At 46.3% G+C, this 23,883-nt stretch overlaps 1 protein-coding gene and 1 long non-coding RNA gene across 4 annotated transcripts in view; one reads left to right on the top strand and one right to left on the bottom strand.

Annotated features, from left to right (window-relative positions):
• Nucleotides 1-21,953, top strand: part of alpk2 (alpha-kinase 2) — a 29,645-nt gene extending 7,692 nt beyond the window's left edge. Inside the window, exons 2-11 of the mRNA XM_052458741.1 lie at nt 462-2,761; nt 6,115-7,801; nt 8,094-8,241; nt 11,219-11,346; nt 19,406-19,453; nt 19,619-19,917; nt 20,123-20,211; nt 20,478-20,695; nt 20,884-20,932; nt 21,051-21,953. Of these exons, the coding sequence (XP_052314701.1) occupies nt 1,127-2,761; nt 6,115-7,801; nt 8,094-8,241; nt 11,219-11,346; nt 19,406-19,453; nt 19,619-19,917; nt 20,123-20,211; nt 20,478-20,695; nt 20,884-20,932; nt 21,051-21,255 (4,506 nt within the window). The 5' untranslated portion in view covers nt 462-1,126 and the 3' untranslated portion in view covers nt 21,256-21,953. The remainder of the gene's footprint in view (nt 1-461; nt 2,762-6,114; nt 7,802-8,093; nt 8,242-11,218; nt 11,347-19,405; nt 19,454-19,618; nt 19,918-20,122; nt 20,212-20,477; nt 20,696-20,883; nt 20,933-21,050) is intronic.
• LOC127906426 (uncharacterized) lies at nt 14,518-16,150 on the bottom strand. Of its 3 annotated transcripts, none has more exons than XR_008061300.1 (3): nt 16,038-16,150; nt 15,102-15,217; nt 14,518-14,672 (listed from the first exon to the last, which is right to left on the bottom strand). It is a non-coding gene; the product is annotated as an uncharacterized LOC127906426 (long non-coding RNA). The 3 variants fall into 3 exon arrangements; XR_008061302.1 differs by lacking the exon at nt 14,518-14,672 and adding an exon at nt 14,689-14,726; XR_008061301.1 differs by lacking the exon at nt 14,518-14,672 and adding an exon at nt 14,805-14,842.
• Nucleotides 21,954-23,883: the final 1,930 nt, after the last annotated feature.

The raw sequence follows: 23,883 nt of genomic DNA, 5'->3' as shown, positions 1-23,883 counted from the left end.
AGCTGCAGGGAGATATCTAGAGGGAGACAGCTATAGGGAGATAGCTAGAGAGATTTTGTTAAAAGGAGATGGTGGATTTATTGACAGCTAGAGGGAGATAGATGTTTATTGACAGCTAAAGGGAGATAGTGGATTTATTGACAGCTAGAGGGAGACAGCTAGAGGGAGATAGCTAGAGGGAGACCATTAGTTTAGTGACAGCTAGAGGGAGACCGTGGATTTATTGAATGCTAGAGATAGTGGGTGTAATGACAGCTAGAGGGAGAAAGTGGGTTTTATTGACAGCTAGAGGGAGACGGTGGGGTTTATTATCCCCTCAAGATAATCCCTGTTGTAGGATATTTATTGCTTATCTTCTCCAATGGTAATTTATTATCAAGCTTTAAGAGATTAGGATCGGTCCTAAGAGACTTAAGGTGTTGTATTATTTTGTGTAATAAGATCCATATTTTACTCCACAGATCTTCCTGAACAAACCCATTCGGAGTGGATGACAGTACTGTAGAATGGAGGAAGGAACAGTCGAACAGGAAAGTTGTAGTTACTAGCTCTTGGTGGACAATATCTAAATGACAAGGGCTGGTGTCACCACAACCAGCTCCGGTCCACAGACCCGTGTAGTGCCCAGCCTCGACGCCAGTCTGCACCCACCCGTTGGCCCAGTGACTTCCTACTGACCCAAGCCCAGCCTGCACCCACCTCTCAGGGGCCTCCTGCTGCCCCAAGCCCAGCCTGCACCCACCTCTCAGGGGCCTCCTGCTGCCCCAAGCCCAGCCTGCACCCACCTCTCAGGGGCCTCCTGCTGCCCCAAGCCCAGCCTGCACCCACCTCTCAGGGGCCTCCTGCTGCCCCAAGCCCAGCCTGCACCCACCTCTCAGGGGCCTCCTGCTGCCCCAAGCCCAGCCTGCACCCACCTCTCAGGGGCCTCCTGCTGCCCCAAGCCCAGCCTGCACCCACCTCTCAGGGGCCTCCTGCTGCCCCAACCCCAGAGGGATGAACTGTGTTGGTGTCGCGGGCGGGATCTGAATCCGGCTCTCCCACGGGAGAAACCAACTTCTTAACCGTTAGCCCAATAGGAAATTCCCTTTTGACTGTGAGCCTGACTCACGTTCGATACATTGGCGCTATGGAGGAAGATATACCACCCCTCTTAGAGCCAGACACCCTGACACCAGCCTGCCCCAGCCTTAGCCGCAGACGGATGTACAGGCTCTGTTCTACGGAACCCATACCACCCCTCCCAGACACCCAGCTCAAACCTGCACTCACCTCCCAGGGCCCAGAGCCCCACTGCTGGCCAGGTCCGAGCCCAAGCCCTGGCCCCAGAGGGATAGAAGGTGCCGACTTCATGGAGCCCATATCCCCTAAGCCAAATACCCAGACAGAGAACAGCGTCACTGACCCTGACACACTTGTCTTAATCCACCCCCCACAGGGGCCAGTGGCCCCCCATCGCCCCTGTCCCAGTCACAAACGGATACATGGTGTTGGTATTGGTATCAGTGTTGGCCCTATGGAACTTATACCCCCTCACTCAAATACCCAGGCCAGCGTCACTGACCCTGACACACTTAACCTAATCCAGGAGACGCGACAGATTACCCATAAAAATGACACAGTGGAGGACAATGTGACTGACTGTCACTGTGACACACATGTCTTAATGCTAGTCACCCAGGATCCGGTGACAGGACTCTTAAACCACCACCACCACCACCACCACCACCATGTTAGGACAGAGAAAGAGGACATGGCCCAGTCAGAGGGACTAGCACCGGGCTATCATGATGCTACACCACCACCTGTTGATGCTTATTGGGTCTTATGTGATAGCATCACTAGTGTGACACATGATGGGACAGAGGGAGCTAGTTTAAAGCGCTCAGAGGAAAACAATGACAGTCCTAACGAGTTGTGGCTGGACGCGTGCCAGTATCAGACCCTGGCAGCTGAGGATGGGGAGGGGGAAGAAGGGGCTATTTTGGGTGGGGACGAGTGGGACCTTTATCCTATCAGAGGCAGCGGTGTCACAGAATGTCCGGACAACACAAAGGAGTCGGGTTTCCTACTGGGAACGGAGGCTGCTATTGGTCAGGGAGGCTGTGATTCGGACCAGGGGTTGTCTGTGCCACCTTTTGATAGGTCTGTGTCCACTGACAGCTGGTATAGCACGTTCTCCGACTGGGCTGTCATAGTCCCTGGAGGAGGACCGCGACCCGAAGACTTTACAGGAACAGCTGCACTCACACAGAAACAGGGACAGGCACAAGCATATCCACAGACACCCATGGCCATCCAACACCAGGCAGTGGAGCCCAGAGCCAGCCCAGAGAGCCCCATCCTCGCTGGGCCAGAAGAGCTACTGGTAGTGGGTGGCCTCCAGGACAGGGAAGGGCAAGGGGAAGACACCCAGACAGAGGAGTCCCACAGCGGGTGTATATCATCAGCAGGGCAGGGAGATCAGGAGCCTGTTGGAGAGCTGGTGATCATTGAGGATGACTGCTCTGCCTATCCCACAGATAGCCACTCAACCCTGGGTTCATCGTCTGACACACTGGCCTCTCCCACCACCAAACTCTACGGGCTGGTGATCAATACGACTGAGGCGGTGCTGGCTCCTCCGCCCATATCCTTTTCCTCATCCGCCTCGGGTGCTGCGTCTGTGGGGAGAGATGTGTTGGAAATGGAAACAGACATTGATATTAGCCACAAGAGAGACAGTTATTTACTAGAGGACAGGTTTGGCAGATTTCAGAACCAGGTAAGATTTCAAGTGTATTATGTTATTTGATTTAGATACTGTAGTAGTTGATCAACAGCAGTGGATTTTGTACTGACACACACACTTTCACAAGAGTTATGTCTTTCTGTCGGTCAGAAACTAACCCTGAGGCGACACTCACCTTTATCATGTACTAATAATAGCCCACAACATCAATTACACTGCAACCTGAAACATCATCACAACGTTCAGTATTCCATACCTTCACAGCCAGCCAAGCAGAGAGAGAGAGAGAGAGAGAGAGAGAGAGAGAGAGAGAGAGAGAGAGAGAGAGAGAGAGAGAGAGAGAGAGAGAGAGAGAGAGAGAGAGAGAGAGAACAGAGTATAGGAAACTCTTATGTAGGGCAGAGCACTATTCTGTAGCCAGTGGCACGTAGTCTGACTGAGGACTGAAGGTGGTCTGAAACAGCCAAGCCACCCTGGTCGCTACAGTATGTTGGTTTATTCAGTCTGACTGAGTCAGATGTGGAAGGGTTGTTAGGTAGTATCTGTTCCTTGATTTCTCATGTGAGAGTCTAGCTCTGGGCTAGCTCTGGGCTAGCTCTGGGCTATATCTGGGAGCCTAGTTCTGGGCTAGCTCTGGGAGGTTAGCTCTGGGCTAGCTCTGGGAGGTTAGCTCTGGGAGGATAGCTCTGGGAGGATAGCTCTCGGCTAGCTCTGGGAGACTTGCTCTGGGAGGATAGCTATCGGCTAGCTCTGGGAGGATAGCTCTCGGCTATCTCTGGGAGACTAGCTCTGGGAGAATAGCTCTCGGCTAGCTCTGGGAGACTAGCTCTTAGAGGATAGCTCTCGGCTAGCTCTGGGAGACTAGCGCTGGGAGGATAGCTCTCGCCTAACTCTGGGAGGATAGCTCTCGGCAAGCTCTGGGAGACTAGCTCTGGGAGGATAGCTCTCGGCTAGCTCTGGGAGACTAGCTCTGGGAGACTAGCTCTGGGAGGATAGCTCTCGGCTAGCTCTGGGAGGATAGCTCTGGGAGGATAGCTCTGAGACTGACAGCTGGCCCTGTGAAGTGGTCTAAGGAAATGAGAGGCCTAGAAAAAACTCAGATAGACAGAACAGAAATGGCATCGCTAATTTTAGTGGGTGTTTGATGATAATAGCACGCACCCCAGGATGGAAGCACAGCTAAGGAGTGTAACAAGACTCTCTTCACCCGTACTCTCTCTCTCTCAACACACACACACACACACACACACACACACACACACACACACACACACACACACACACACACACACACACACACACACACACACACACACACACACACACACACACACACACACACACACACCTTCAGAGCAGTCTAACAAAGCTCACTCACTGGGTTAAAGGCCTGGGAGGATAAAGGGACACTGATTGGCTAAAACAGTTTGAGTTGCACAGTTAATAGTGCACTGCCCATAACAGTGCTATAGACCAGACCACTCCCACATTTACAGTAAGTTATATGTAAGACTGTTGACTCTGATCAACATAAAGCAAGTTGTTATACAGCAAGATATGTTTACGACAATCTATGACAACAAATATATGAGAAATAAATATGTTTTTAGATAGATGTCTTCGGGAACAATAATTATCCTTCTTTATTGTCTAACCTGCTACTACTGTTTATACTATTTAATGTCTTTTGAATCTTTGCATATTGAACCTTTCAATATTACCCTGTGTAGTGGGCAGTAATATTTCAGGCGGCAGGGTAGCCTAGTGGTTAGAGTGTAGAGGCGGCAGGTAGCCTAGTGGTTAGAGTGTAGAGGCGGCAGGGTAGCCTAGTGGTTAGAGTGTAGAGGCGGCAGGGTAGCCTAGTGGTTAGAGTGTAGAGGCGGCAGGGTAGCCTAGTGGTTAGAGTGTAGAGGCGGCAGGAAGCCTAGTGGTTAGAGCGTAGAGGCGGCAGGGTAGCCTAGTGGTTAGAGTGTAGAGGCGGCAGGGTAGCCTAGTGGTTAGAGTGTAGAGGCGGCAGGGTAGCCTAGTGGTTAGAGTGTAGAGGCGGCAGGGTAGCCTAGTGGTTAGAGCGTAGAGGCGACAGGAAGCCTAGTGGTTAGAGCGTTGGACTAGTAACCGGAAGGTTGCAAGTTCAAACCCCCGAGCTGACAAGGTACAAATCTGTCGTTCTGCCCCTGAACAGGCAGTTAACCCACTGTTCCTAGGCCGTCATTGAAAATAAGAATTTGTTCTTAACTGACTTGCCTAGTTAAATAAAATAAAAAATATACAGTATATTATACATATATTGCATGTGACTCGTAATAAGATTAAGCAATTAACCTATTAAATTGTTAATCTGACTCCATCAATATAAATAGCAATGTGCAAGAAGACAGAAATAGATATTGAAGAAATGTCTGAGAATGGAATTCTAAATACAGGTGTATGTAATAACTTTGTAAAATGAATGGATTCACATACAAGGCATAAAGCTTAAGTTACAAGGTATTAACACGCATTTACAAGGTATTGCTAAGCATATATTGTAGATCCTAAGTGTAACTTACAAGACAAAGCATGAACAAAGAGATGCTTACTGGCACCGAGGTCTAGAAGCCTAGAGGTCTAGAAGCCCAGAGGTCTAAAAGCCTAGAAGTCTAGAAGCCTAGAGGTCTAGAAGCCCAGAGGTCTAGAAGCCTAGAGGTCTAGAGGTCTAGAAGCCCAGAGGTCTAGAAGCCTAGAGGTCTAGAAGGCTAGAGGTCTAGAAGCCTAGAGGTCTAGAAGCCTAGAGGTCTAGAAGCCCAGAGGTCTAGAAGCCAGAGGTCTAGAAGCCTAGAGGTCTAGAAGCCTAGAGGTCTAGAGGTCTAGAAGCCCAGAGGTCTAGAAGCCTAGAGGTCTAGAGGTCTAGAAGGCTAGAGGTCTAGAAGCCCAGAGGTCTAGAAGCCTAGAGGTCTAGAAGCCCAGAGGTCTAGAAGCCTAGGAAATTAGAATTGATCATAGAACCTTCCTCCATGGACTGGATACCTGATAAGAGAGATCATATATCCATATAGATAGCATCAGAGTTATCCTCAGTGAACAGTTACCACAGAGATCATATATCCATATAGATAGCATCAGAGTTATCCTCAGTGAACAGTTACCACAGAGATCATATATCCATATAGATAGCATCAGAGTTATCCTCAGTGAACAGTTACCACAGAGATCATATATCCATATAGATAGCATCAGAGTTCACCCTGTCCAGATACAAGTTAGGTATTGTCCTTTGTGATTTCCTTGTGTTCCTGGACCATTTGTCATGCAGCTCCAGGTGACAGAGAGCACATACATTAGGGCTGAACCTACACCTTCGGTGACCATTGAACCATTTTAAACGTTGTTTATTTCTCCCCATGTAGCACCTTAGAGATGCAGTGCAAAATGTGACAGAAAACAGTCTCTCCCAGCTGGGCGGCTTGTTCATTGAGGGGGAAGATGAAGAGAGAAGTTATGGGTCGCTGAGCGTCTCCGGTTACCCTTCCAGTAGCAAGGCACATCAGGTGGAGCATCTGTGTGGCGACAAGAGACATCAACAGTCATTTAAGAAGTTTCAATGTACCACAGACTCTGACAGGAACACATACATGCCGGCACACAGAGACACAACGTCCCGAGGCATTAAGGCGGACATACATGTGTCCCCCAACACAGACAGGAAGGACCTCCAGGAGACGGAGGGGAAGAGGCCACAGTGGGGGAATCCACCATTTTTAATGCCTGTTATGCCTTTAGCTCCTCTGAGTCTCAGTGTGGGCCGATCTCTCTTTTGCCGGACGAACAGCGCTTTGGAAGGGGATACTGTCCAAGCCAGTCCTAAGAGATCACTGCTCAATGAGCAGCGAGGTCAGAGCTGTGGGTTTATACAATCTAATGTGCCCCGACTGCCCGTTTTGCCCGCCTGTTTCCGAGGGAAGATTGATAAGAAGACACCTGTGGTAAACAAAGAGGAAAAACTGTTGTTGACGAAAACAAAGAGGAATACGGGTTCTAGAGATACAACATCAGAGGACAAGGGTGGAAAGTTGACCGTTTGCTCCGGTCAGAATCTGAACAGGGACATTCCAGCATCGTCTTCGTCAAGTGAGGAATCAACAGCATCTTGGTCTCTTGACAGAAAGAAAAACATCACAGTCCCACATGAGGTCAGCTCCCTCGGTAAAGAACTCTCCAACTATATCATTGTGACCGGTGATCACTTGATGATCTCAGAGAAGGAACGTGTTGCATACTTCACTCTAGACCAGGAGAACCCTCTAGACTCCAGAACGTCCTTGTTGAAACAAATACAATCAGACAGAAATAAAGAACCCAACCACTGTGTTACAGCAGACGTAAAGAAAGGCTCCAAGATGCCTCATAAAACCAGAACACACTCCAAGAAAGACAAGCCAGCTGTGGTTCACCATCTGACCCCACCAACCTCCAAAACACAAGAGAACCTACCGCTCGGATCTAACATTAAATGTGATCCCCTAACAACACGCGATGATGGCGACGATGGACCTGTGACTGTCAAAGAGACTATCGTCATAACAGAGAATGTTAACACCAAAGGCCACGCCCACGGGAAGAAGAAGAAACACTCTGGGAAACACTCCCAGAATGCATCAGTGAAGAGCGAGGGGATAGACTCCCTGGTTGAGGTGGAGAACAGGGCTAAGCAGAAGACTGCTACCAATGGGAAAATAGACACCTTTGTTGCCAAATTTGGAGCCAAGGCTGGGAAAACCAAAGATAAGACTACAGCCGCTCTGCCTTGTAAGAAGGACAGTGTTCATTCAGACGGTGCCCAGAAACAACCTGCTGTGAAATCTCTGGTTGACGCTTCTGTCATCAGCCAAGGTGCAACAGCGAGTGACCCTTCCTCCATGGTACCCCAGTCTACCATCCCCATTGGCCAGCAGCCCAATGATGATGTCATCAAGCGTCGCCGTCTGTCTGAGGACAAGTTTGGTAAACACGAACCCAAGGCTGCTGTTGAGACGACTCGTAGGAAGGCCTACAGTGATGTACTGAAACAGAGAACACATCATGCACCAAAAGAAGGTGGGAATGCACTGCAGTATACTCTACTATTACACCGACCTGGGTTCAAATGGTATTTGTTTTCTTTCAAATACGTAGAGCGTTTGATTGAGCCTACATGGAGCGCCACATGGGCATGATTTGCACTTGAAACAATTCGATTGGTTCGATTACGCAGGTTATCTATTTGAAAGAAAACAATAAATCTATTTGAGCCCATGTCTAATGTTATGATAACTACTCTAAAATGATTATTAACGATAATATACATTTTCTGTGTAATTCTTAGACATATGTGTATATTTTCTTCCAGTGCCCAGAGTGGTGCAACGGATCCAGGCCGTGCCTGTCAGTGGCGATCCTCAGAGTCTCAGTCTAGGGTGTCAGTTCACGGCTGTCTTTACTGACTACACTGTCACCTGGACCAGAGATGGGACAGTGCTAGCTGAGATCAAGAGAAGGTACAAGTCCTGATTTGATTTAACACTATATTATATTGTCCATGCCCTTAAATGTTCCTATGGGAGAGCTAGTTTACCCTACCCCGTTACCATATTTCAGTGTTTCTCAAATATCTTATTTAATACTCCCAGACATTCCATTTATTTGATCATTTCAGTACACATTCGGAAAGTATTCAGACCTCTTGACTTTTTCCACATTTTGTTACGTTACAGACTTATTCTAAAATGGATTAAATTGTTGTTGTTTTTCCATCGTCAACCTACACACAATACCGCATAATGACTAAGCAAAACATTTTTTTTTTGTTGAAATGTTTGCGAAATGTTTGCCCAGTTCTGGGAGACATAAGTATCCAGACTCTTTACTTAGTACTTTGTTGAACCTTTGGCAGCGATTACAGCCTTGAGTCTTCTTGAGTATGACGCTACAAGCTTGTCAGGTTGGCTGGGGAGCCTCACTACACAGCTATTTTCAGGTCTCTCCAGAGATGTTCGATCGGGTTCAAGTCCGGGCTCTAGCTGGGCCAATCAAGGACATTCAGAGACCTCTCCTGAAGCCACTCCTTCGTTGTCTTGGCTGTGTGCTTAGGGTCGTTTTCCTGTTGGAAGGTGAACCTTCGCCCCAGTCTGAGTTCCTGAGCGCTTTGGAGCAGGTTTTCATCAAGGATCTCACTGTACTTTGCTCCGTTCAGCTTTCCCTGTATCCTGACTAGTCTCCCTGCTGCTGAAAAACATCCCCACAGCATGATACTGCCACCAGCATGCTTCCCCGTAGGGATGGTGCCAGTTTTCCTCCAGATGGTTCATCAGACCAGAGAATGCTGTTTCTCATGGTCTAAGAGTCCTTTAGGTGTCATTTTGCAAACTCCTAAAGGGCTGTTGTGCCTTTCACTGAAGAGTGGCTTCCGTCTGGCCACTCTACCATAAAGGCCTGATTGGTAGAGTGCTGCAGAGATGGTTGTCCTTCTGGAAGGTTCTCTCATCTCCACAGAGGGACTCTGGAGTTCTGTCAAAGTGACCATCGGGTTCTTGGTCACCTCCCTGACCAAGGCCCTTCCCTCCCAATTGCTCAATTTGGCCAGGCAGCCAGCTCTAGGAAGAATCTTGGTGGTTCCAAACGTCTTCCATTTCAGAATGATGGAAGTCACTGTGTTCTTGGGGATCTTCAATGCTGCAGAAATGTTTTGGTACCCTTCCACAGAACTGTGCCTCGACACAATCCTGTCTCAGAGCTCTACAGACAATTCCTTCAATCTCATGGCTTGGTTTTTGCTCTGACATGCACTGTCAACTGTGGGACCTTATATGGACAGGTGTGTGCCTTTCCAAATCATGTCCAATCAATTGGTGGACTCCAATCAAGTTGTAAAAACATCTCAAGGATGATCAATGGAAACAGAGCCTAAGCTCAATTTCGAATCTCATAGCAATACTTATGTAAATAAGGTATTTCTGTTTTTATTTTTAATACATTTGAAAAAGTTTCTAACTATGGGGTATTGCGTGTAGATTGATAAATAAGAACATTAATTTAATCAATTTTAGAATAAGGCTGTAACGTAACAAAATGTGGATAAAGGGAAGGGGTCTGAATACTTTCTAAAGGCACTGTACTAACTACACCAGATCCAACTAGCTACACCAGATCCAGCTAGCTACACCTGATCCAACTAACTACACCTGTTCCAACTAACTACACCTGATCCAACTAACTACACCTGTTCCAACTAACTACACCTGATCCAACTAGCTACACCTGATCCAACTAGCTACACCAGATGCAACTAGCTACACCTGTTCCAACTAGCTACACCAGATGCAACTAACTACACCTGATCCAACTAGCTACACCTGATCCAACTAGCTACACCAGATACAACTAGCTACACCTGTTCCAACTAACTACACCTGATCCAACTAGCTACACCTGATCCAACTAACTACACCAGATGCAACTAACTACACCTGATCCAACTAACTACACCTGATCCAACTAGCTGTACCTGATCCTACTAATTAAAGGGTTGACTATTAGTTGGCTCAGTTGATTTAGTGTACTATTATAGTAATGGTATAGATCACAGCTGAGGATACTCCACGAGAGGTTTGGGAGACTCGCCACTATTTGAAAGTCCACTTGGTGTTGCTCTCTGTCAGTGTAGGTTACTGTAGCAATATATTTGGCAGATATTAACCCATCATTGTGTGATGATGATTCAGCCGTGAGTGGGAGGAAGGTTCAGTTTTTATATAACGCTATGATTCAACTGTGCATCAGGTGCAATATCATCGTTATTGTTCCAGAAATCTCCACTTAGTTGGAATATGGCCAGTCACGATTATTGTGTAATATTATCTGTCTCTACTTACATAATACAACTTTTAGAAATAACATTGTTGAAAAATGTCTAAAGAGTGAAAGTGAGTCAACACGTACGTTGATTCAGGTGTATGCTGAGACAGGTGTATGCTGAGTCAGGTGTACGTTGAGTCAGGTGTACGTTGAGTCAGGTGTACGTTGAGTCAGGTGTACGTTGAGTCAGGTGTACGTTGAGTCAGGTGTACGTTGAGTCAGGTGTACGTTGAGTCAGGTGTACGTTGAGTCAGGTGTATGTTTTGAACAGGGACCAAGAAATTAAAGGAATATAGCTTTCAGTTATTAGACTCTTATCACTGTCAATATAACACTTTCATTATTCATTAATGAATCAATGTTTTGTCCGCAAGCTGCCTTCATCAGGGTTGTTTAATAGAGCAGGGGTTTCCTACCTTTTTCGATTAATGTACTACCAATTGAGTTTTACTCTGCACAGAATACACCTGAAGTAGCCCCTCATACGCATTTCATCCGTGAGCCTATGGTCTCATAGAACCCCTAGTTGGGAAACACTGGAGAACAAGCCTTAGGAAGAATAGATGATGTTAATTCAGAATAATGATTCAAGGTTTATTCTCTCCTTTCTGCTCTGTGTAGTGCTGGAGATGAGAGCAGAGTGTGTCTCACCATCACCAAGGCCTCCAATAAAGATCTGGGGAAGTACCGCTGTAGTCTCCTCTGTTCCCATGGCTCTGTCATCCTGGACTACCTCCTCACCTACGAGGGTAAGACACGTTAGACTACCTATGAGGATAAGACACGTTAGACTACCTCCTCACCTACGAGGGTAAGACATGTTAGACTACCTCCTCACCTACGAGGGTAAGACACGTTAGACTACCTCCTCACCTACGAGGGTAAGACACGTTAGACTACCTCCTCACCTACGAGGGTAAGACACGTTAGACTACCTCCTCACCTACGAGGGTAAGACACGTTAGACTACCTCCTCACCTACGAGGGTAAGACACGTTAGACTACCTCCTCACCTACGAGGGTAAGACACGTTAGACTACCTCCTCACCTACGAGGGTAAGACACGTTAGACTACCTCCTCACCTACGAGGGTAAGACACGTTAGACTACCTCCTCACCTACGAGGGTAAGACACGTTAGACTACCTCCTCACCTACGAGGGTAAGACACGTTAGACTACCTCCTCACCTACGAGGGTAAGACACGTTAGACTACCTCCTCACCTACGAGGGTAAGACACGTTAGACTACCTCCTCACCTACGAGGGTAAGACACGTTAGACTACCTCCTCACCTACGAGGGTAAGACACGTTAGACTACCTCCTCACCTACGAGGGTAAGACACGTTAGACTACCTCCTCACCTACGAGGGTAAGACACGTTAGACTACCTCCTCACCTACGAGGGTAAGACACGTTAGACTACCTCCTCACCTACGAGGGTAAGACACGTTAGACTACCTCCTCACCTACGAGGGTAAGACACGTTAGACTACCTCCTCACCTACGAGGGTAAGACACGTTAGACTACCTCCTCACCTACGAGGGTAAGACACGTTAGACTACCTCCTCACCTACGAGGGTAAGACACGTTAGACTACCTCCTCACCTACGAGGGTAAGACACGTTAGACTACCTCCTCACCTACGAGGGTAAGACACGTTAGACTACCTCCTCACCTGCGAGGGTAAGACACGTTAGACTACCTCCTCACCTGCGAGGGTAAGACACGTTAGACTACCTCCTCACCTACGAGGGTAAGACACGTTAGACTACCTCCTCACCTACGAGGGTAAGACACGTTAGACTACCTCCTCACCTACGAGGGTAAGACACGTTAGACTACCTCCTCACCTACGAGGGTAAGACACGTTAGACTACCTCCTCACCTACGAGGGTAAGACACGTTAGACTACCTCCTCACCTACGAGGGTAAGACACGTTAGACTACCTCCTCACCTACGAGGGTAAGACACGTTAGACTACCTCCTCACCTACGAGGGTAAGACACGTTAGACTACCTCCTCACCTACGAGGGTAAGACACGTTAGACTACCTCCTCACCTACGAGGGTAAGACACGTTAGACTACCTCCTCACCTACGAGGGTAAGACACGTTAGACTACCTCCTCACCTAGAGGGTAAGACACGTTAGACTACCTCCTCACCTACGAGGGTAAGACACGTTAGACTACCTCCTCACCTACGAGGGTAAGACACGTTAGACTACCTCCTCACCTACGAGGGTAAGACACGTTAGACTACCTCCTCACCTACGAGGGTAAGACACGTTAGACTACCTCCTCACCTACGAGGGTAAGACACGTTAGACTACCTCCTCACCTACGAGGGTAAGACACGTTAGACTACCTCCTCACCTACGAGGGTAAGACACGTTAGACTACCTCCTCACCTACGAGGGTAAGACACGTTAGACTACCTCCTCACCTACGAGGGTAAGACACGTTAGACTACCTCCTCACCTACGAGGGTAAGACACGTTAGACTACCTCCTCACCTACGAGGGTAAGACACGTTAGACTACCTCCTCACCTACGAGGGTAAGACACGTTAGACTACCTCCTCACCTACGAGGGTAAGACACGTTAGACTACCTCCTCACCTACGAGGGTAAGACACTAAGACACGTTAGACTACCTCCTCACCTACGACGGTAAGACACGTTAGACTACCTCCTCACCTACGAGGGTAAGACACGTTAGACTACCTCCTCACCTACGAGGGTAAGACACGTTAGACTACCTCCTCACCTACGAGGGTAAGACACGTTAGACTACCTCCTCACCTACGAGGGTAAGACACGTTAGACTACCTCCTCACCTACGAGGGTAAGACACGTTAGACTACCTCCTCACCTACGAGGGTAAGACACGTTAGACTACCTCCTCACCTACGAGGGTAAGACACGTTAGACTACCTCCTCACCTACGAGGGTAAGACACGTTAGACTACCTCCTCACCTACGAGGGTAAGACACGTTAGACTACCTCCTCACCTACGAGGGTAAGACACGTTAGACTACCTCCTCACCTACGAGGGTAAGACACGTTAGACTACCTCCTCACCTACGAGGGTAAGACACGTTAGACTACCTCCTCACCTACGAGGGTAAGACACGTTAGACTACCTCCTCACCTACGAGGGTAAGACACGTTAGACTACCTCCTCACCTACGAGGGTAAGACACGTTAGACTACCTCCTCACCTACGAGGGTAAGACACGTTAGACTACCTCCTCACCTACGAGGGTAAGACACGTTAGACTACCTCCTCACCTACGAGGGTAAGACACGTTAGACTACCTCCTCACCTACGAGGGTAAGACATGTTAGACTACCTCCTCACCTACGAGGGTAAGACACGTTAGACTACCTTCTCACCTACGAGGGTAAGACATGTTAGACTACCTCCTCACCTACGAGGGTAAGACACGTTAGACTACCTCCTCACCTACGAGGGTAAGACATGTTAGACTACCTCCTCACCTACGAGGGTAAGACACGTTAGACTACCTCCTCACCTACGAGGGTAAGACATGTTAGACTACCTCCTCACCTACGAGGGTAAGACACGTTAGACTACCTCCTCACCTACGAGGGTAAGACACGTTAGACTACCTCCCCACCTATGAGGGTAAGACACGTTAGACTACCTACGAGGGTAAGACACGTTAGACTACCTCCTCACCTACGAGGGTAAGGCACGTTAGACTACCTCCCCACCTATGAGGGTAAGACACGTTAGACTACCTCCTCACCTACGAGGATAAGACACGTTAGACTACCTCCTCACCTACGAGGGTAAGACACGTTAGACTACCTCCTCACCTACGAGGTAAGACACGTTAGACTACCTCCCCACCTATGAGGGTAAGACATGTTAGACTACCTCCTCACCTATGAGGGTAAGACACGTTAGACTACCTCCTCACCTACGAGGGTAAGACACGTTAGACTACCTCCTCACCTACGAGGGTAAGACACGTTAGACTACCTCCTCACCTACGAGGATAAGACACGTTAGACTACCTATGAGGATAAGACATGTTAGACTACCTATGAGGATAAGACACGTTAGACTACCTATGAGGATAAGACATGTTAGACTACCTATGAGGATAAGACACGTTAGACTACCTATGAGGATAAGACACGTTAGACTACCTCCTCACCTACGAGGATAAGACACGTTAGACTACCTATGAGGATAAGACATGTTAGACTACCTATGAGGATAAGACACGTTAGACTACCTCCTCACCTACGAGGATAAGACACGTTAGACTACCTATGAGGATAAGACACGTTAGACTACCTCCTCACCTACGAGGATAAGACACGTTAGACTACCTATGAGGATAAGACACGTTAGACTACCTATGAGGATAAGACACGTTAGACTACCTATGAGGATAAGACACGTTAGACTACCTATGAGGATAAGACATGTTAGACTACCTATGAGGATAAGACACGTTAGACTACCTATGAGGATAAGACATGTTAGACTACCTATGAGGATAAGACATGTTAGACTACCTCCTCACCTACGAGGGTAAGACACGTTAGATTACCTATGAGGATAAGACACGTTAGACTACCTCCTCACCTACGAGGGTAAGACACGTTAGACTACCTATGGTCCTTCTGTAGCTCAGTTGGTAGAGCATGGCGCTTGTAACGCCAGGGTAGTGGGTTCGATTCCTCCACCCATACGTAGAATGTATGCACACATGACTGTAAGTCGCTTTGGATAAAAGCGTCTGCTAAATGGCATATATTATTATTATTATATTACTACCTCCTCACCTACGAGGGTAAGACATGTTAGACTACCTCCTCACCTACGAGGGTAAGACATGTTAGACTACCTCCTCACCTACGAGGGTAAGACACGTTAGACTACCTCCTCACCTACGAGGGTAAGACACGTTAGACTACCTACGAGGGTAAGACATGTTAGACTACCTCCCCACCTATGAGGGTAAGACACGTTAGACTACCTACTCACCTACGAGGGTAAGACACATTAGACTACCTACGAGGGTAAGACACGTTAGACTACCTCCTCACCTACGAGGGTAAGGCACGTTAGACTACCTCCCCACCTATGAGGGTAAGACACGTTAGACTACCTATGAGGATAAGACATGTTAGACTACCTCCTCACCTACGAGGATAAGACACGTTAGACTACCTATGAGGATAAGACACGTTAGACTACCTATGAGGATAAGACATGTTAGACTACCTATGAGGATAAGACACGTTAGACTACCTATGAGGATAAGACATGTTAGACTACCTCCTCACCTATGAGGGTAAGACACGTTAGACTACCTATGAGGATAAGACATGTTAGACTACCTATGAGGATAAGACACGTTAGACTACCTATGAGGATAAGACATGTTAGACTACCTATGAGGATAAGACACGTTAGACTACCTATGAGGATAAGACATGTTAGACTACCTCCTCACCTACGAGGGTAAGACACGTTAGACTACCTATGAGGATAAGACACGTTAGACTACCTCCTCACCTACGAGGGTAAGACACGTTAGACTACCTCCCCACCTATGAGGGTAAGACACGTTAGACTACCTCCCCACCTATGAGGGTAAGACACGTTAGACTACCTCCTCACCTACGAGGGTAAGACACGTTAGACTACCTCCCCACCTATGAGGGTAAGACATGTTAGACTACCTATGAGGATAAGACATGTTAGACTACCTCCTCACCTACGAGGATAAGACACGTTAGACTACCTATGAGGATAAGACACGTTAGACTGCCTATGAGGATAAGACATGTTAGACTACCTATGAGGATAAGACACGTTAGACTACCTATGGGGATAAGACATGTTAGACTACCTCCCACCTATGATGGTAAGACACGTTAGACTACCTACGAGGGTAAGACATGTTAGACTACCTCCCCACCTATGAGGGTAAGACACGTTAGACTACCTCCTCACCTATGAGGGTAAGACACGTTAGACTACCTATGAGGATAAGACATGTTAGACTACCTCCTCACCTATGAGGATAAGACACGTTAGACTACCTATGAGGATAAGACACGTTAGACTACCTCCTCACCTACGAGGGTAAGACACGTTAGACTACCTATGAGGATAAGACACGTTAGACTACCTCCTCACCTACGAGGATAAGACACGTTAGACTACCTATGAGGATAAGACATGTTAGACTACCTATGAGGATAAGACACGTTAGACTACCTATGAGGATAAGACATGTTAGACTACCTATGAGGATAAGACATGTTAGACTACCTATGAGGATAAGACATGTTAGACTACCTCCTCACCTACGAGGATAAGACACGTTAGACTACCTATGAGGATAAGACACGTTAGACTACCTCCCCACCTATGAGGGTAAGACACGTTAGACTACCTATGAGGGTAAGACACGTTAGACTACCTCCTCACCTACGAGGATAAGACACGTTAGACTACCTCCTCACCTACGAGGGTAAGACATGTTAGACTACCTCCTCACCTACGAGGGTAAGACATGTTAGACTACCTCCTCACCTACGAGGATAAGACACGTTAGACTACCTATGAGGATAAGACACGTTAGACTGCCTATGAGGATAAGACATGTTAGACTACCTATGAGGATAAGACACGTTAGACTACCTATGGGGATAAGACATGTTAGACTACCTCCCCACCTATGATGGTAAGACACGTTAGACTACCTACGAGGGTAAGACATGTTAGACTACCTCCCCACCTATGAGGGTAAGACACGTTAGACTACCTCCTCACCTATGAGGGTAAGACACGTTAGACTACCTACGAGGGTAAGACATGTTAGACTACCTCCCCACCTATGAGGGTAAGACACGTTAGACTACCTCCCCACCTATGAGGGTAAGACACGTTAGACTACCTCCTCACCTACGAGGGTAAGACACGTTAGACTACCTCCCCACCTATGAGGGTAAGACACGTTAGACTACCTCCTCACCTACGAGGATAAGACACGTTAGACTACCTATGAGGATAAGACATGTTAGACTACCTATGGGGATAAGACATGTTAGACTACCTCCCCACCTATGATGGTAAGACACGTTAGACTACCTACGAGGGTAAGACATGTTAGACTACCTCCCCACCTATGAGGGTAAGACACGTTAGACTACCTCCTCACCTATGAGGGTAAGACACGTTAGACTACCTCCCCACCTTTGAGGGTAAGACACGTTAGACTACCTCCTCACCTACGAGGGTAAGACATGTTAGACTACCTCCTCACCTACGAGGGTAAGACATGTTAGACTACCTCCTCACCTACGAGGGTAAGACATGTTAGACTACCTCCTCACCTACGAGGATAAGACACGTTAGACTACCTATGAGGATAAGACACGTTAGACTGCCTATGAGGATAAGACATGTTAGACTACCTATGAGGATAAGACATGTTAGACTACCTATGGGGATAAGACATGTTAGACTACCTCCCCACCTATGATGGTAAGACACGTTAGACTACCTACGAGGGTAAGACATGTTAGACTACCTCCCCACCTATGAGGGTAAGACACGTTAGACTACCTCCTCACCTATGAGGGTAAGACACGTTAGACTACCTCCTCACCTACGAGGTAAGACACGTTAGACTACCTCCTCACCTACGAGGGTAAGACATGTTAGACTACCTCCTCACCTACGAGGGTAAGACATGTTAGACTACCTCCTCACCTACGAGGATAAGACACGTTAGACTACCTATGAGGATAAGACACGTTAGACTGCCTATGAGGATAAGACATGTTAGACTACCTATGAGGATAAGACACGTTAGACTACCTATGGGGATAAGACATGTTAGACTACCTCCCCACCTATGATGGTAAGACACGTTAGACTACCTACGAGGGTAAGACATGTTAGACTACCTCCCCACCTATGAGGGTAAGACACGTTAGACTACCTCCTCACCTATGAGGGTAAGACACGTTAGACTACCTACGAGGGTAAGACATGTTAGACTACCTCCCCACCTATGAGGGTAAGACACGTTAGACTACCTCCCCACCTATGAGGGTAAGACACGTTAGACTACCTCCTCACCTACGAGGGTAAGACACGTTAGACTACCTCCCCACCTATGAGGGTAAGACACGTTAGACTACCTCCTCACCTACGAGGATAAGACACGTTAGACTACCTATGAGGATAAGACATGTTAGACTACCTATGAGGATAAGACACGTTAGACTGCCTATGAGGATAAGACGTTAGACTACCTATGAGGATAAGACACGTTAGACTACCTATGGGGATAAGACATGTTAGACTACCTCCCCACCTATGATGGTAAGACACGTTAGACTACCTACGAGGGTAAGACATGTTAGACTACCTCCCCACCTATGAGGGTAAGACACGTTAGACTACCTCCTCACCTATGAGGGTAAGACACGTTAGACTACCTCCTCACCTACGAGGGTAAGACACGTTAGACTACCTATGAGGATAAGACACGTTAGACTACCTATGAGGATAAGACACGTTAGACTACCTATGAGGATAAGACATGTTAGACTACCTCCTCACCTACGAGGGTAAGACACGTCATACTCACATCCAAGTTTAACATTTCTGGTTTTATTTGCCATGTGCAATGAATATATTGGAAATCTTACTCCACAGGGCTCTCACAATAAAAACAGCAAAATACAAACATATTTTGGAAGTTAACAGCCCCCACTGTTTCTGTCTGTCTCTTTCATAGTGCTGAGTGACATTGTCATCCTGGCTAATCCCCAGAAAAACATCACAGGTGAGTAGCGATCTAATGCTGAATTTCAGTTTGATATACAGTATACATCTGAGACAAGGTGTTAGGTAATAAAAGTTCAGAGGTCATTCATTGCGGAAGCATCGGAATATGTTATGCTATGTTAAAGGCTCTTTCTGAATGACTGCGTTCCTCTCTCTACCTCAGCTGCTCCCACTGAGCTAGTAGGTGAAGAGGAGGATGTGAAATGTTCCTGTCTGTTGTTCAAAGAGGACTTCCTGTCAGAGCAGTACTTTGATAAGAACCAGCCAGCCAGTCTGGTGACAGAGAAGGAACACTTTGGAGAGGGTATGCACCGAAGGGCCTTCCGGACCAGGCTCAAGGCCGGTATGGTGCCTGTCTTCACCCAGGGCCACCACTGTGTGCTCAAGGTACACAATGCTATCAGCTACGGGACACAGAACAACGAGGAGTTGGTTCAGAAGAACTATAATCTGGCCGTGGAGGTGAGGGTTTATTTACCTTGATATCACCAGACACAGGGTCAGAGGTACGGTTAGGGTCAGAAAAACAGTAGCTCTCACTATTTGACATTGCGTAATACTCTGACCCAGGTTTTGGGGTCAGTTTCATTTCAATTCAGTCACTTCCTGAACCCTGTTGTAACCATCAGCAGAACTGCTCAGATTTGTATATATTGTGTGATTCCAGGAGTGCCACGTTCAGAACACAGCCAGAGAGTACATCAAGGTCTGGACAGCCGTGGCCCAGACACAGGATGCCTTTGGAGAGGTTCCAGAGTGAGTATGATGTCATCGCTGGCACATCATCGTCTGGTGGGGTGTGGGCCTGTAAATCCCAGTGGCAATTCCTAGATGCCATCTCTTCTCCTGCTGTTGTGTCCTTGTGTCCCACTCAATTTAACCCCTAAACTTCACTCCAGCTCACGTTGTGTTCCAATCTCTCTGTTACAGCAAAACATGACATTTTTCCAGTGAAATATGCAAAACAGTAACCTTCCTGTTTCTTCTTCTCCCCCCGTCCGTCCGTCCGTCTGTCCGTCCAGGATTATACCAATATACCTGGTCCACCGTCCGTCTAACGACATCCCGTATGCCACCCTGGAAGAGGAGCTGATGGGGGAGTTTGTCAAGTACTCTGTTCGGGACGGGAAGGAGATCAACCTAAAGAGGAATGACTCAGAGGCAGGACAGAAGTGTTGTACTTTCCAGCACTGGGTCTACCACAAGACTGAGGGTAACCTGCTCGTCACTGACATGCAAGGTAGGTTACTGCATCTGCACAGTGAGCCAAGGTCCAGTCTGGCTACTGTACTTAACAGCAGTGCAAAGAATGTGGGAGATTAGAAATATAAATCATATATTTACTGTAGAAGCACGTGTGACTGCTGCCATAAAAAGGGCTTTATAAATAACTTGAATGATTGATTGATTTCTCTCGTTTCATTGTAGGAGTTGGCATGAGATTGACAGATGTTGGAATAGCCACGTGTAAGAAAGGGTGAGTATTGCAAAATAAATACAATACAAAACCTGATGGTTTAAATCACCTCTGTGTGTATTGTACATTACGCCGCCACAAACCACATGCAATGTCTCGTTTTTTGTTTGTTCTCTAGATACAAGGGCTTCAAGGGAAACTGTGCCTCGTCATTCATTGATCAGTTCAAAGCCTTGCATCTGTGCAACAAGTACTGTGAGATCCTTGGACTCAAGTCTTTACAGCCAAAACCCAAAAAGACTGTGGTCCCTAAACCCAAGCCAACTCAACCTGTCACAAAGACTAAAAAGACTATCGGACCCACCCTGAAGAGCAAATCCTGATAGGAGGGGGGCCTTTACATTTGAATATTGTCTCATTCAGATAATAGTCTATTTTACAAGGGAGGCCTGATAGTAGACCTAACAGATTTGATACTGGGGAATATCGCCCAATGAATAAACCTGATCTACAATACAATGGAACGTTACCCCGGATACAGGGTTGTCTATCTGGTGTATAAAGAGACTGTTGGGTCTATGGAAGTACTACGGCTGTATGAATAAATGTACTGAAGATGTCCTGAAGTGTTATAGACGTCTGCCAGTACGCTTCAGTCCATCTACCTAAAGAGGACCTGCTGCTGTCAACCATGAATGGGCTTGTCTCATTCAGTTGAATAGGTTCTCCCATGTGTTCCTCGTGCTGTGATGAAGCTGTGAAGATCAGAACGAAGAGGCAGCATAATCAGAGATAATAGGTTTCTACCATCTTTGGTAGTGTTTCTCTCTTTGACGAGGTAGCATAGCTATAGGCTATGTCGTTTCTTCTGTGTTTTGTTGGTTTTCTTTTAGTGTATTTTATTTTTTGGTACTTTTTGAGGACACATTTAAACATTTATTTTAAGAAAATGTGTAAAACATAATTATTGTGTAAAAACATAGATGCTGCAAGAAAATTATATAAATCATAGGACTACAATTTTATGCATTTTCTATGATGTACATGATGAGTGAAAATATATATTTATATATTTGTGTTACATGCGTTTGTTTGTATAGTCTTTTGTTGTTGTAAGGTAACTAGAGGTTGCCAATAGACATAATTTGAAATGATGTATAACAGATATTTAAGATGTACAGTATCAAACTGAAAAGTATATAATGGTACATGTGCCTGCAGCACAGTTACAGTTTCAGTGACAGAATAATGAAGGACCAGTCAGAGTGAGAGTACACCACTTCGCCCCCTGAGATCTCCTCCTCTTGACATCTCATGCCTGATGTCTGACGTGCTTGGCTCGGCCAGCTATGCTACCCCTGCAGTCTGCCTCAGAGATGAAACGACTCAATATCGCCATCTGCCGGCCTTTTAGGCTACCTCAGCGCCAGACTACAGTAAACAATGTCTGCCATGTCTGAGTAATCGTTCAGCTGAGGTATTGATTCATACTGTCTCTCCGATTCAATATAAAACAAATGATCCACATCACCATATGGATATTGGGTTATATGTAATCGGATATTGCCTTTTCCATTTTTATTAGAGTGTAATACTTATCTGGAGCCTTGCTTGATGTTTGATAAGTTAGATATTATCTTGTGATGTTGGTGGTGCAGCACACTCAAGTGAATGTAACTCATGTAGGGCCCCGATACCGATTTATAAATGTATGTTTTTCCTAAACACTTCTCAGTATTTGGTATTCAGACTTAATTTATTCAGTTGCCTCTGCCGGTGTGGCTACCTTGCGCGCTCTGAATAAATGTCATTCAACCACTGAAAACCCTCCCACCCGCTGGCCAACAGATTTTCTCGTGAACTTTTATTCAATGGGGTTTTCAGTACATGTATCTTAAACCATCCCTTTAAATACAGAATATACTGTAGGAATCAATGAAAGACAGCCATCTATGTATATTTGTTTCTGTTTCAGCACCAACTGGTAGATTTAAAAATACTTAGATATTGTAGATTATTTAGGCACATTTGGTGGTTAGGAAATAGCCTATGTAGGAATAAACTAAAAAACAGCTTGGAGGGCCGTTATGCACAGAATATATTAATGAATAAAAAATACAGTGGTTTGATTCATCCTGAAAGTTGTCATAGTCAAGTTTAATACATGAAATATTGGAAGTTAGAAAAAAGTGTACAATAAGGTTTGAACAATAAAATCCATTCTAATTCTCACTAATCATCAACGGTCCAGTCGTCTTGAACCGTGCGCCAGGCTCCAGGTTTAACCTGCTATGTGCGAGTTCTATAATGACGCAAACAGGCTACATTACGTGGCCCCCAATTATTGCACAACGTTTGCCTAATATAATCCAATATTACTAGCGAGTCTCAGGAACAATTCACAAGGATGTGACAGAGGAAAGAAAGGTAAATGGAATGGAATGATGCAAAAATAAATATACGTGGTTATTAAAGGTGGTTAACGATAGTGGCTAATGTTTAACATGATACAAATTGTAAAATAAAACAGAAAAACCCGGCCGTATAATCCAAACATTCTAAAACGCGTACATCAACTCGGCAGTTTCAGCCCATCAGCTTGGGTCTCCAAATGTCATCCAAGAAAATCACGAGGGCACGCAATTAAAATCGGAATGGCACAGCTATTTTTGTCCTATTTCAACGTGGCCACAATACATTTTCATGTTGATATGATTTTCAGTTTGCTTCCATATGGCTGGTTTTACAATCCACTTCTCCAAACGGATTACTAATTTATTTAGGTCATAAATGTATCAATTAAGGTGCATGGAGAATGCTGTTATTTCTATTTGAAAAAGAAAGCAGATGCTTTTTCCCACTTGGAACCGGCAGGTTGGCTTGACTTTATTCATGGTTTCCTTGCACATAATTTGTAGCCTTTCTTCTCCACCCTCTGCTGCAGTGGAGGCTGCTGAGGGGAGGACGGCTCATAATAATGGCTGAAACGGAGCTAATGGAATGGCATCAAA

Source organism: Oncorhynchus keta, chromosome 12 (genome assembly GCF_023373465.1).
Source record: "Oncorhynchus keta strain PuntledgeMale-10-30-2019 chromosome 12, Oket_V2, whole genome shotgun sequence".
In the NCBI taxonomy this organism is placed as follows: domain Eukaryota; kingdom Metazoa; phylum Chordata; class Actinopteri; order Salmoniformes; family Salmonidae; genus Oncorhynchus; species Oncorhynchus keta.
Note: the sequence above shows the minus strand (reverse complement) of the source record. Positions and strands in the feature narration are given on the sequence as shown.